The sequence below is a fragment of the Falco biarmicus genome, chromosome 1 (genome assembly GCF_023638135.1).
Source record: "Falco biarmicus isolate bFalBia1 chromosome 1, bFalBia1.pri, whole genome shotgun sequence".
In the NCBI taxonomy this organism is placed as follows: Eukaryota; Metazoa; Chordata; class Aves; order Falconiformes; family Falconidae; genus Falco; species Falco biarmicus.
The window spans coordinates 8,415,893-8,428,764 of record NC_079288.1 but is presented as its reverse complement, the minus strand read 5'-3'; the positions used below and the strand labels follow the sequence as shown (position 1 = coordinate 8,428,764).

Genomic DNA, 12,872 nt, shown 5'->3' with positions numbered 1-12,872 from the left:
CAGCACCTGCGTGGCAGTGGTTACACACTGCCCGTGCGGCACAAGGGTGGCCGTGCTCAGTGTCCCAAGTCCTGGGAGCTGCTCCCAACCCCTGGAGCATCCTTCCCTGCCTCTGCAGGGAGCTGCTGGGGGTGACACGGTGGCGGTGGGAGCGCCCGGGACTACCCCTCTGCTTGTGCCATGTCCCCACCCGGCTCTGTAGATGCCCCTGGGAAGGAAACACAAGTGGCTTTGGAGCCTCCCAGGTACAGGGTGGCGAGAGGAGCTGCACAGAAGCCACAGGAATAGCTGAGCCCTCGCGAGGCCAATTACGCCCAGGAGGAGCTGGGCTCTGCTCAAGCGGGGAAGAAGAGCAGCGCACACCCAGCTGCCAGCGCAGCCGGTGCAGACAGGGCAGCGGGTTTGGGTCTGGGGGCAGCGGGTTTGGGGAGCCCCATGGGGAGGGCAGGTTGGCTCAGGGCTGTGGGGCTGGGTGCGAGGGAGGCCGGGGCCAGGCTCTGTGCCCACAGCTGTGGGGCAGGGCTGTCACCCGGCATGCTGGGAGAAGGGGGCTGGAAGGGGACTCCGGAGAAGGGCGGTCTGGCCCCTGCACCGTGGCGGCTCATCCCCCCTGTCAGGCTGGAGCATCTCCAGGGACAGAGATCCCCCTCCGCGCCCTGCCTGGGGCTCATCCTTCAGATGGACCCACTCCGGGATGTCCCGTCCCTCTTGCCCTAGGGACACAGCCCTCCCCAGCAGATGCCCAGCACGTCAGGAGCACCCTGTCACCTCCCCAGGGATCTGCTGGATCCCATGGGCACCAGGCACTGCAGCAGTCAGCCCCAGGGCTGCCTGGTTGCTCTGCAGGGGTCACAGCTCTTCCCAGGCTGGCCAGTCTCAACACAAAATAAGGGCTGAGCTCACTGCAGAGCCTAGCCTCGGCTCGTGTGTGCTTCGCGCCGGGAGAGCAGGATGTGACCCTTGGGATGAGGTAGGGTTATCCCTTGGCGGTGGCAGCTTTCACGGGGCTCTGGCAGGAGCAGTGGCTGGAGTTTGGAGGCAGATCTGGGCTCTCCTCTTGGGGACGCTGGGGACCAGGAACCCCAAAAGGCAATAAGGAATTCCCGGTCCTGGCTTCTCCTCCTCTCAGCACCCTGGTGGTAGCACTGCGGGAGCTGCTCTGTGCTCCCCCCGGGTAACGGTGCCACTGGCAGGGCTGCAAAAAGCTGGCAGCCCCCTTGTCCCTCAGTCCACTTATTTGCGTTGTTTTGCCCGGCACAACCGCGCAGGTCCTGGTTTTACCCCGCCTGGAAAGGGACGAGCCCCCAGCACCCCAGCCCTGAGAGCGGAGTGCAGAGAACAACCTGGCCAGGAAAAAGTATTCCGGCCTGTCGGAGCCAGCTGAGGGGTTTAAAGCGAGAAAGGGTGAATATGCTGGGGGGCCGGGTACCCAAACAAGCTGTCACTGCCCGAGGCTTCTGGAGGAGACTGAGGCACGGACTCCTGAGTCTGACCACAAGACCCTTCATTAGTCCCAAACCCACCTTATCTGTCCTCGTCACTGTCCACGCGCAACATACTAAAACATCCCTGGTCAGTCACTACTGATCCCGCGCTTTCTGCTTGGCTACAGCCAACGGGTTAAGCCCTAAGCTACACCCCCCCCGCACTCGGTGCATTTCTGTGAGTTTCACGTTCTCAGCCAGCCGCCGAGACGCGGCACCGCGCACCCGCTGCGGCCTCGCTCCACGTCCCCTTTGCCTTCCCGGCCTGCAGCTCCTCCTTTCCCTCCCCTGCAGCCTTCCAGGCCCTTCACAGGCACCGTGCCCTCCGGCGCTCGCCATCGAGCTCTCTACAGCTTCTCCCCGGCGCGGGGAAAGCCCGTCCTGCGGAACGGGGCAGGTGGTTGAGCCCCGCCCCCCACGCGCCCCCGCCCGCCCCCCGCCACGCGCCCCGCCACGCGCCCCCCCACGCGCCCCCCGCGACTGTTGGGCTCGGCACCGTTTAAACGCGGGCGGAACCCGCAGCCCCGGCGCGGCCGGTGCGGGGCTCCCCGGTCCCGGCCGGCCTCGGCAGCCCCGCCGCTGCCCCAGAGCCGGGGGGCGCGTTTGCAGCCCCCAGCGAACAGGCGCCGCACCCCCGGCCCGGGAAGAAGCCAAAGCCGAACTGCCGGCTCGCTGCGAGCGCGGTGCTGAGAGGGGCTCCGCGCCCCGGCCCCGGCTGGCCCGGGCGGACCAGGTGAAGGCAGCAGCAGAAACGGCCCCGAACCCAGGGAGTGGGCAGCGGGGGGGACTCGAAGGGCTTTGCCCGAGGTGTCGGACCCTGACATTTAGTCCTGCTAGCGGCAGGTGCGACAAACGGCCCCGCTCCGTGGGCTGCCGGGGCTGGGCTTTGGCTCTTCCCGGGGGTTTCCCTCGGTTTGGGAAAATTCTGCCTTCGGCCGAAGGCTTGCTGGGCAGCACCAGCCCACCGGGGTGGGCGTGGGTGACACCGGGGCGCGGGGCCCTGAGGGCATCTCCCCGAGCTCTGGGGCTGCCGAAGCACCCCGGGGGAGGCACTGCGGCTCTGGTGCGCAGCACCCCGGGGTGGGTCTCGCTCAGTGGTGCTGGGGGCACCCAGACCCGGTCCTGCCCGCGTGCCAGAGAGCAGCTGCGCCTCGGGGAGCCCCAACCCCCTCTCTGCTGTTATTGCAGGACCTGCCCCGCGCCCTCCTTCCCCTTCACGTGCGCCCCGGGACTGCAAGAGCTGCCGACACACCGAGCCATGGCTGAGGGGTGGCTGAACAGCCTGCAGGCAGGCAAGGACAGAGGGCACACGGGCAGCGTGGGGGACTCGCATGATCTCAACGACAGCCTGACCAGCCTCATGTGGCTGTGTGACTTCTCCATCGTTGGGATCGCCCTGGACGAGTCCTCCTGCTGCCCCAGTGGCCCAGACCCGCACAACGGTCACAAGGTCCCCAGCTTTGCCCCACCGTGCTCACCCACGACCTCTGACACGGCGTGCATGGGCATATCACACACCCCTTGCCCTGCCAGCTCCTCTTGCACCTCGAGCACAGCCAACCACCCCGTGGCCGTGCACCCGCAGCTCGCGGGGGACATTGACTACAAGACCAACCCGCACGTCAAGCCACCCTACTCCTATGCCACCCTCATCCGCATGGCAATGGAGGCCAGCAAGAAGCCCAAAATCAGCGTGTCCGACATCTACAAGTGGATCATGGACAACTTCTGCTACTTCCGACACGCTGATCCCACCTGGCAGGTAGGACGGAGATCTGGAGACCTCTTGCCTTCTCCCTTCTCCCCACAGGGCTACGGAGGGCTTTCCGAGGCAAGGTCCCATGGGGATGCCCAAAATCTTCCCGCTGGTTGCCAAGTCCTAGCCTGAGCGCCGTGGCTCCTGCCATCGCTGGCTGCAGTAGACGGGAGGCAAGAAAACGGCTAGTGACTCGGGGCGGGGGTGTCTCTGCTGGGCACGCACCCGGCATGTTTTGACGTTGCCATTTCTGCTTGCTTGTTCCCATTTCTGGTTGCCGAAAATGTGCTTTCCCACCAGTCTCCCTTGCACGCAGGTAGGTGCTGCGGCAGCACACAAGCATTCAGACGGGTTCTTTTTCTCTTTTGGGTCTAGAGCTCCATCCGGCACAACCTCTCCTTGAATAAGTGCTTCATCAAGGTGCCCCGGGAGAAAGGCGAGCCGGGGAAAGGCGGCTTCTGGAAGCTGGACCCCCAACACGCCGGCCAGCTCGAGAACGGTGCCGTCAAAAAGCGGAGGGCACCCCCCGTGCAGATCCACCCGGCCTTCACCAACGGGGCCCAGCCCGGAGCACCGTTTGCCACCAGCCCAGCTGCTCCGGCTTGCACCTCCAGCAGCATCCTCACTGTCAACACCCAGTTGCAGCAGCTGCTGAAAGAGTTTGAAGAAGTCACCGGTGGCCACAACGCGAATGCGGCGGACGGCAAGGCAGGGCACAAGCGCAGGCACAGCTCGCCCAAGAGAACAGCCAAGGTGCCTCGGCTTTCCAGCTCGGCCTTGCTGACTCGGGAAGAGCAGACCGAGCTGGGGTCGCTGGAAGGTGACTTTGACTGGGAAGCCATTTTCAACACCAGCCTGGACGGAGACTTCTCTGCTTTGGGGGACCTGGACCTCATGCCTGCCATCAGCCCCGTAACACACAACCTGGACCTGGCGGCGCACGGGGACCACGTCGACTGTCCCCAGGGGCAGGAGCAGGTCCTCACTGAGTCCAACAAGAACATCCTGGACTTGGACGAAACCTTCATGGCCACTTCTTTCCTGCAGCACGCCTGGGATGAAGGGACAAATGATTACCTCTCCAACTGTGCCAACATGGAGCAGTTATTTGACCTCAACGATGCCGCTCTACTAGCAGATGAGCATGGGCCAGGCTGAGAACCGTCACGTTCAGTGCATGAAAGCACGCACTGGGGCTGGGCCGCTGCCTTCCCCCGGCGCGATGCTTTGCCATGGGATGCCACCACATGGCTGGGGATGGTGTCCCTGGGGCCGGGGCATGAGGGCCATGTCTCTGGGGGGGCTTTGGGGGTCGGCGTAGGTGTTTATATCTGTATTGACAATGCTTCTTTTTGGTTTTGTTGGCTTTCTCTTGGTTTTGTTATGTTGTCCTGTTTTGGGGACTCTATAGTGATGCTGTAGGATTGCAGAGATACGTGCTCAATTTCACCTTTTTCATGGAAAGTATTGTAAATATTAAAAAAAAAACCAACAAAACAAACCCTGAGGAAAACTCCTTTCTGCCTCCTTGTTTCCTTCCAGCAGCGCCTGGCTCCGTCTGACCCTCCCGACCTGGAGGTAAGGGACATCTCACCAGCCCGGCCCTGGCTGTACAGCCAGCCCCCGTACAGGGATGCTACCACTCCCCCTCTGCAGCGCCACAGCAATTCCCCATGGGGAAACCGAGGCACAAGCCAGCACCTGCGTGGCAGTGGTTACACACTGCCCGTGCGGCACAAGGGTGGCCGTGCTCAGTGTCCCAAGTCCTGGGAGCTGCTCCCAACCCCTGGAGCATCCTTCCCTGCCTCTGCAGGGAGCTGCTGGGGGTGACACGGTGGCGGTGGGAGCGCCCGGGACTACCCCTCTGCTTGTGCCATGTCCCCACCCGGCTCTGTAGATGCCCCTGGGAAGGAAACACAAGTGGCTTTGGAGCCTCCCGGGTACAGGGTGGCGAGAGGAGCTGCACAGAAGCCACAGGAATAGCTGAGCCCTCGCGAGGCCAGTTACGCCCAGGAGGAGCTGGGCTCTGCTCAAGCGGGGAAGAAGAGCAGCGCACACCCAGCTGCCAGCGCAGCCGGTGCAGACAGGGCAGCGGGTTTGGGTCTGGGGGCAGCGGGTTTGGGGAGCCCCATGGGGAGGGCAGGTTGGCTCAGGGCTGTGGGGCTGGGTGCGAGGGAGGCCGGGGCCAGGCTCTGTGCCCACAGCTGTGGGGCAGGGCTGTCACCCGGCATGCTGGGAGAAGGGGGCTGGAAGGGGACTCCGGAGAAGGGCGGTCTGGCCCCTGCACCGTGGCGGCTCATCCCCCCTGTCAGGCTGGAGCATCTCCAGGGACAGAGATCCCCCTCCGCGCCCTGCCTGGGGCTCATCCTTCAGACGGACCCACTCCGGGATGTCCCGTCCCTCTTGCCCTAGGGACACAGCCCTCCCCAGCAGATGCCGGAGCACCCTGTCACCTCCCCAGGGATCTGCTGGATCCCATGGGCACCAGGCACTGCAGCAGTCAGCCCCAGGGCTGCCTGGTTGCTCTGCAGGGGTCACAGCTCTTCCCAGGCTGGCCAGTCTCAACACAAAATAAGGGCTGAGCTCACTGCAGAGCCTAGCCTCGGCTCGTGTGTGCTTCGTGCCGGGAGAGCAGGATGTGACCCTTGGGATGAGGTAGGGTTATCCCTTGGCGGTGGCAGCTTTCACGGGGCTCTGGCAGGAGCAGTGGCTGGAGTTTGGAGGCAGATCTGGGCTCTCCTCTTGGGGACGCTGGGGACCAGGAACCCCAAAAGGCAATAAGGAATTCCCGGTCCTGGCTTCTCCTCCTCTCAGCACCCTGGTGGTAGCACTGTGGGAGCTGCTCTGTGCTCCCCCCGGGTAACGGTGCCACTGGCAGGGCTGCAAAAAGCTGGCAGCCCCCTTGTCCCTCAGTCCACTTATTTGCGTTGTTTTGCCAGGCACAACCGCGCAGGTCCTGGTTTTACCCCCCCTGGAAAGGGACGAGCCCCCAGCACCCCAGCCCTGAGAGCGGAGTGCAGAGAACAACCTGGCCAGGAAAAAGTATTCCGGCCTGTCGGAGCCAGCTGAGGGGTTTAAAGCGGGAAAGGGTGAATATAAAGGAGGTAGCAGGCGAGGCCTGAAACAACCTCATTTTGTTCAGCTTCTGAAAGCAACAAAACCTACTTGGATGTGATTTTTTTTTTCTTTCAGTGAAATGGTTCGGGGGGGTAGGTACTATTTTTTAAGCAGCAGCCAGGAGGTGTATAACTGGGGGTTCCATGGGGTGGGGGCATGGCTTCCCGCAAGCGCAGAGGCAGGCAGGACACGACGCTGCTGCCCACACAAAGCCCGTGTGTGATTGGGGCAAAGCACAGTGCCAGGAGGGAGGTCAGGACCTGGCAGCACCCAGCTTGCCTGGGCTTGCCGGTTGGCAGCAGGCTTGCAGCCTGTGGCTGGGGCTGGTCCAGCCCTGCAGGCTGCCCCAGCTCACCCAGCACAGGGGCAGTGATGGGTTAGGGACCCCCAAGCTGGCAGTGTTCCCCTGCTCTATGCATAGGCAAAGCTTCCTGCAATGAAAACACACGTCACTACACCCATAGCTGGCTGCATTTTGGGGCATCCCACCAAAGTGGGTCTGGGAAGCATCCAGTTCCAAAAATTCCCTGCAACTCAGCCTTTGCAGCCCCAGACAGGTTCCTTCCCCAGCTGGTTATGAAGCACATGGCAATTATTCCTTTATTATTTATTTCTATTCCCCCAGCCGTTCCCTCATCCATCATCCCTCTCTGATGGGCAAACACTGACACCTCTAACCAATCTCCTGTTCACAGAGGGGGGGGGAAATATACACATAAGCCCTTCTTTTCTCTCCTTTTCTTGCCCTGTCTTTCTTTCCCCTCCATTGAGTGCGGGGCTGGCACAGATCCATTCTGGCAACAGCCGGCTTTCACTTGCTAATCATCCTAAATATTGAAAATCAACGCCTAGAATAAACAGCTCAAAGATTGGGGCCATCTCTGCTCTGTTTGGAAATGCTAATCTCAATGCCTTTTGTTTCCCTTGTGTGGATTTGGTGCTGTGCGTTTGGAGGAGGTCACAGCTCATGGGTTCTCCCTCCACCCCCAGATTTTTCTCTTTTTTTATTATTATGTTTTTTCTCTCTTCATCGTGAAAAATCCAGCCCATTTTAACATCCCAGGCTGGGATGGCTGGAGTGGTGAGGGGGGAGAAGGGGGAGACAGGATGGATGAGGGTAGGGAATGGACTTGCCTTGCATAGCAATGAAGGAACCTCCAAAGTTTGGGAAAAAACATGTTCCCAAACTGCACCCAGGAGTTCACATGGATGAGAAATCTCATGGGAACCACACAATGGCATTGGGGCAGCCTGCAATGAAGGGTAGAGTTTGGGGACAGCTCAGGGCCCCCCTGCTCCTGCAACACTGATTTTTAGAGGGTTTTATATCTGATGGGATGGAAGTGCCATAGCAAACCCCAGACAGGCTGAGATGGACCCCAGGGCTGGACCCCAATATCTCTGCCTGAAGGGACCAGGTTGAGTGCAAACACCTTTCTGCGAAGTCATAGGAGCTCTGGGAAAGGTGGCTTTGAGAACAGAGAGAGGCCAAAGCCCCTTTTCTGCTTTTTCAGCAGTGACCTTGCACTGCTAGCAGAGGTCAGTGGGACCTGCAGCAATGCATAGCTTGGATGGCTTACAGCATCCTGAAGGGGAAACCGAGGCAGGGCAAGGCGGAGGTTTGATGTGGACCAGAACCTGATTATCTGGGCAGCACTTCTGGAGCATGCCTGCACGCTCGTGTTTTTGGGGCGCACTTTGCTGGCACCAGGGATCCCATCCAGCAAAGCTCTCCTCCAGCACCTGCCTCCCTCTGTGCCCCAGGAAGCCCTGGGATGGGTCAGTGGGCTGTTGCCAGTGGCCGTTCCCGGCAGCGTGGCTGGCACAATGTGCCGGCAGGCCAGGGCTTGTCCTGTGGCGGGAGGAGTGCCGGTGGCTGCTCGCCCAAGCCACAATGGAACAGCCCCTGCGTAAATGCCGTCACAAGGAGGTGCTCGGCATGTTGCCCCCTCCTCCTCCTCCTCCTCACCATCCCCCTAAGATGCGCCTGAGTATGGGGCTGCAACCCCACAGGGCTTCTGCTCCTCCAGCCCAGCCCATGCCATGGGAAGTGGGCCCTGTGGGCAGGGGGGACACATCCAGCCCCTGCAGTGGAGGGGCTGAGCTAACAGAGCAGTGCCAGCATCACCTCCTTCTTTGAGAAACCACGTTACACCAAGGTCGAAACTTGGCTGGTTTGCAAACAAGCACTGGGGCTACAGGGATTTCTTTACAAAGGCTGTTTTTTCAGGTGATTTATTTCCAGGTTCGGAGCATTAGGGCCATCCCACATCCTGAGATATGTTTTTTTCTTTTTCACTGCCATCAAGATGGTGAGAAACACTTTAAACCCCCCCCCCAAAAAAAAAAAAGTTGCAAGCAGCGGCAGGCTGCAGGTTCTGCACCCTGCAGATACAGCTCACCCATGGGTGCTGCTGTGGGCAGAGCTGGACACCAAAGGCAGCATGAGGGGGAGCAGGTGCATTTGGGGAATGACCCAATTTAGGGCAATGTGGGCATAAGACCTGAATATCTGGGGGTTACGGATGGGGCCAGCCTGGCTGAGCAGCATGGGGACATTGGGTGCTGATCCCCTGGGATGCTCCCATCCTGCCCATGGGGGCTGCTGGGCTGGAGGCTGGCACAGGCAGCGGGAGGGCTTGGGAGCATTACGAGAGGCGGGTGTTGACCTAGAAATCGCAAAGAATTTGGCCTGGCATCGAGCTGGCAGGCAGCGTGCCAGCCTGGCAGCCGAAGGAAGTGCAGCTACATTCCGAAACGGCGCTTCTTTTCCCCATGCCTGGCCGAGAGAGGTGACTGCTGTCTGCCCTGGGAGCTCCATGGGCATTTTGGGCTCACTGGTGTTGAGAGGTGGGGTGCTCACTGCTTCTAGAAGAGGCATTGCTGGCTGAGTGTGAGCTAAGGATTTGGTTTTGCTCCTTTGAGGAGCGCATGCTCCCACCCAGCACACGGTCAGTGCTGATTCCCAGCTGGGGAACAGGGGGGAGCAGACCTGCAGGTGCTGGGAGGACTAATGCTCCATCCTGACAGCTTCTGGTTACAAGACACATTAACAGGCAGCGATGTGCAAACATCCAAAGGTCAGAACTGGGCAGTGGCAAGGCAGCAGCAACGGCTCCAGACCCTGCAAGTGCAGCAGGAAAAGGCAGGACCCCCATACCTTACTGCGGGCAGAGAGGGATGACAGAGGAGGGTCCCCTCTGCACAGCGCTCATTGGACCTGCACCCCTTGGCAGGCCCTGGGGTCGCCAAGCGCATTCCTGCTGAGGGGATGGGGCCAGCTGCAGCCCTGCATGGCCTCTCTGTTCCCATCACGTGGGGGGATGCACGCCCAACACCAGCCCACATGGCAAACACCCCCCTTCCCCAGCAACGCAGCGTAGAGAGAAAATGAGCATTGTCCCCAGCCTGGCCCCCAGCTCACAAAACACGGTGCCGTGTAGTTCCTCTGTCCTGTCCCAAGGACTGACCCTACTGGTGCATGCACACACATCCCACCCGGCCCAAACCCAGCTGGGAACTTCAGCTCCTGCTCTAGGGAGGAGAGGAAGGGCTCAGCCACGTGCTGGGTGGCACCATGTTGGTTCCCAGTATGTGCCAGCTCCTTGGTGGCCTGAGAGGCTCGGCTGGAGGAGGGGGTCTCTTGCCTGTTCCCCCCACTCTGGCAGAGCACTAAGTAAACAGTGACAAGGAGAACCTCGTTAATCCTGGTCATTCATTTACAAAAAGACATTTAGAGCTGCCTATGAAGGCAGTTATCAGAGCACAGGGGAGGTTTTCCCAGCAGGACCTTAATTCCCTTCACAAATAAAGCTGGAGGGAGGGAAAGCACAGCTTGTGACTGCAATGGATGAGTCTGGGGGGGACTTTGGGGGCCATCCTTCAAGGGGCTGATCCGCATGAACCCCCTTCCTGCAAGGAGCAGAGGATCATGGAGGGATTCCCCATTAGGTGATTGCTTGGACACTGTTTCAGTGCAATTGCTGCCATGCTGCATCCCTTCCCTGGAGCAGTGAGGCTGGCATGCTCCTCAGTGCCACACGGGAAGGACTGGGAAGCTGCAGGAACCCAAACATCAACTCTTGTTCCACATGGACCCAGTTTTCCAGGAGCCCTGCGCATCTCTACAGCACATCACGATGCTCTGGACCCAGGTCAGGATCAAAGTGAAGCCGGTGGGGCTTGGAGATGTTACCAGGGAGGCAAAGTCCTTTGGTGGGTTTGGTTCCTGTCTCATCCCTTCAAGTTCATGGGCATGATAACAGCCTGGGCGCATCCCGTGCCCTGTCTGTGCATGCTTGCTCCCTCTTTCAGGGGCTCTCCCCTTTTAATCCCACCTGGAAGGGAAAGTTGGGGACTTCTCAGCCAGTTCCGAGCTCCTGGTTTTTCTGGCTGAAGATTAATCTGGCTAAAGATTAATCGCCTTTTCTATCCAGCTGACCGAAGGGGAGACAGAATAGGCTGTGTCTGGGATGGAGGCGAGGGCAGTGCCACCGGCAACGGTGTTCCCACGCGTTCTTGCAGCCCAGGGCACCAGCGGGTCACACTGCGGGGGCACGCAGCCTGGGACAGCCCTTCAGCCCATAATGAAAGTTTTGTAATTTTATGTTAATCCCGGCTCCTCCATACTCTGATCTCTCTCCTCTCCCACATCAAATGCAAAGCCCTTTTGGAGGCTCCTGACTGTATTAATCTTGTTTTGCTCTTGCCGCTGCATGCAGGCAGCTCCTGCAGCTCAGGGAGCACCACTGCCCCATTGCGTCCCCACTGTCCCCTCCGTGCAGGAGCAGGATTAACCCTGCCAGTGGGAGGCAAGGGCAGGCATAATTCATTTTTTGCAGTAAAATGGCTATTTTTTTAAGCAGGAACTGTTCCTGGGGTGAGCAGTACCAAGCTACAATGCAGGGGACAGAAAGTCGCTGCTTTGAGAGCTACTATTAATTGAATTTATCCGAATCTTGTCAAGATTACACCTTTTGTGCAAGGACCTTTGCCACCATAAAGGCAGTCAATAGAAATGCGAATTTGAGGGAAACCTGGGTCTTTCCGGTGACTTGGAGCCAAGCCCTGAGCAGGCAAAGCAAAGCCCCTCTCTGCCTCAGTTTCCCCACGTGCAAATCAGGTCAGTTCTCTTTTCTGCAGCGTTTTGGGTGACCAATGCCTGAACACCTTGTCCTCTCAGTGAAGCGACTGTCACGTCCCCACAAGCAGGAGCCGTTTCCTCATGCCTGTGGCAGCAAAACCTGCCGTTGCTGAACAATGGGGCCATGACATTGTTCAAGCCCTGCAGCTTCCACACCCCAAAGGTGTTGGGCTCGGATCTGATCCTGTGCCTTGGGTTTCAGAGCACTGGAACACGCTTTGCTCGGCAAATGTTGCAAAAGCCTTGTTAGCTCTCTCCTCGCTGCACTGAGGATGCAATCTTTATTCAGCTGTGTTGGCCGTTTTCCACCTTTTGTGCCCACGCTGACAGCGAGTGCAGTCACCTGGATGGAAGTCCTTTCCTTGGGGAAGAAAAAAAAAGGGGGGGGGGGTGGTGTTCTCCCTGTTGTCTCCTGGAAGGGGAAGCAAAGGGTGCCTCTGCATTCCTCCGCGTCCACTGCTGAGTCACCACGTTCCCCTTTCATCTGCCGCGGCAGTTGGAGCGCGGAAAGCGGTGGCTCCGGGCCCGCCGGGCCCCGCGGTGGCGGTCGGTGAGGCGGGAATTGCGGCGCTGCGGCGGGAAGGCAGCGGGACCTGCCGCCTGCGCTGTGCCAGCTGCCCTCGCTGCTGGAGCTGCGGCCGGCAAGGAGCCGGCCGTGGGTATTTACAGCCTAGAGATCCCAGGTGTGCTTCGTGCCCTTTCGCGCTGTATTTTAAGACACATTCCAGCTGCAGCGCTTCTGCCCTTTCTTTTTCATTTTACCAGAAATAAACCCCGGGTGCTTTGACTCTTTGCATTTGACCAGCAAGCCGGTTTTGGTTTGTTGGTTTGTTTTTTTGTTTTGGTTTTTTTTTTTTTTTCCTTCAGCCTCCCCTTGGATGTGGTGTTGCACCTCTCGTTTGCCCAGCCTCCAGCATTTTTTACACGACTTATTGGCAGACTGACTTTCTGTACGTTTATTCATTCTTTGCCACCCCACCTGGGAGCTGGGACGCGAGCTGGGTGTCTCTGCCCCTGCTCCCCCTCTTTGCTCTGAAGTCTCAGCCAGCCCCTCAGGCGGTGAGGGAGCTTTTCGCTGGCTTTTCAGGAGATACTGAGCACTATTCTGGGGAAAACACACAATTGTTCCCCAGGCTCTGTAAGGGGAGATTTCCTTTCGGCTCTCGCTGCCCTTTGAGTGCTGGCAGAAAGAGCATGGATTGCTATTAAAAAAAAAAAAAAAAAAAAAGACAGCTCTGCTCTACGGGCAAAAAAATCTTCCCAATCACATCAGCCTGGGGGGAACAGCACAAGAGGTGCCAGGCACTGACCCTCGACTGAGATCTTCTCTCATACCCACAGGACAAGGTCCCCTCTAGCAGGTGTCCCCGTA

General features: G+C 59.4%; 1 protein-coding gene across 1 annotated transcript; it reads left to right on the top strand.

Annotated features, from left to right (window-relative positions):
- Positions 1-2,742: 2,742 nt before the first annotated feature.
- Positions 2,743-4,398, top strand: LOC130154408 (forkhead box protein J1-like). The gene is made up of 2 exons (XM_056350478.1): positions 2,743-3,246; positions 3,616-4,398. The coding sequence occupies exons 1-2, from the start codon at positions 2,743-2,745 to the stop codon at positions 4,396-4,398; spliced, it is 1,287 nt and encodes a 428-aa protein (XP_056206453.1).
- Positions 4,399-12,872: the final 8,474 nt, after the last annotated feature.

Coding starts and splice junctions, on each gene's coding strand:
- LOC130154408 (XM_056350478.1), top strand. CDS start 2,743: ATGGCTGAGGGGTGGCTGAACAGCCTGCAGGCAGGCAAGGACAGAGGG. Junction 3,247..3,615: donor ACGCTGATCCCACCTGGCAG/GTAGGACGGAGA, acceptor TTTTGGGTCTAG/AGCTCCATCCGGCACAACCT.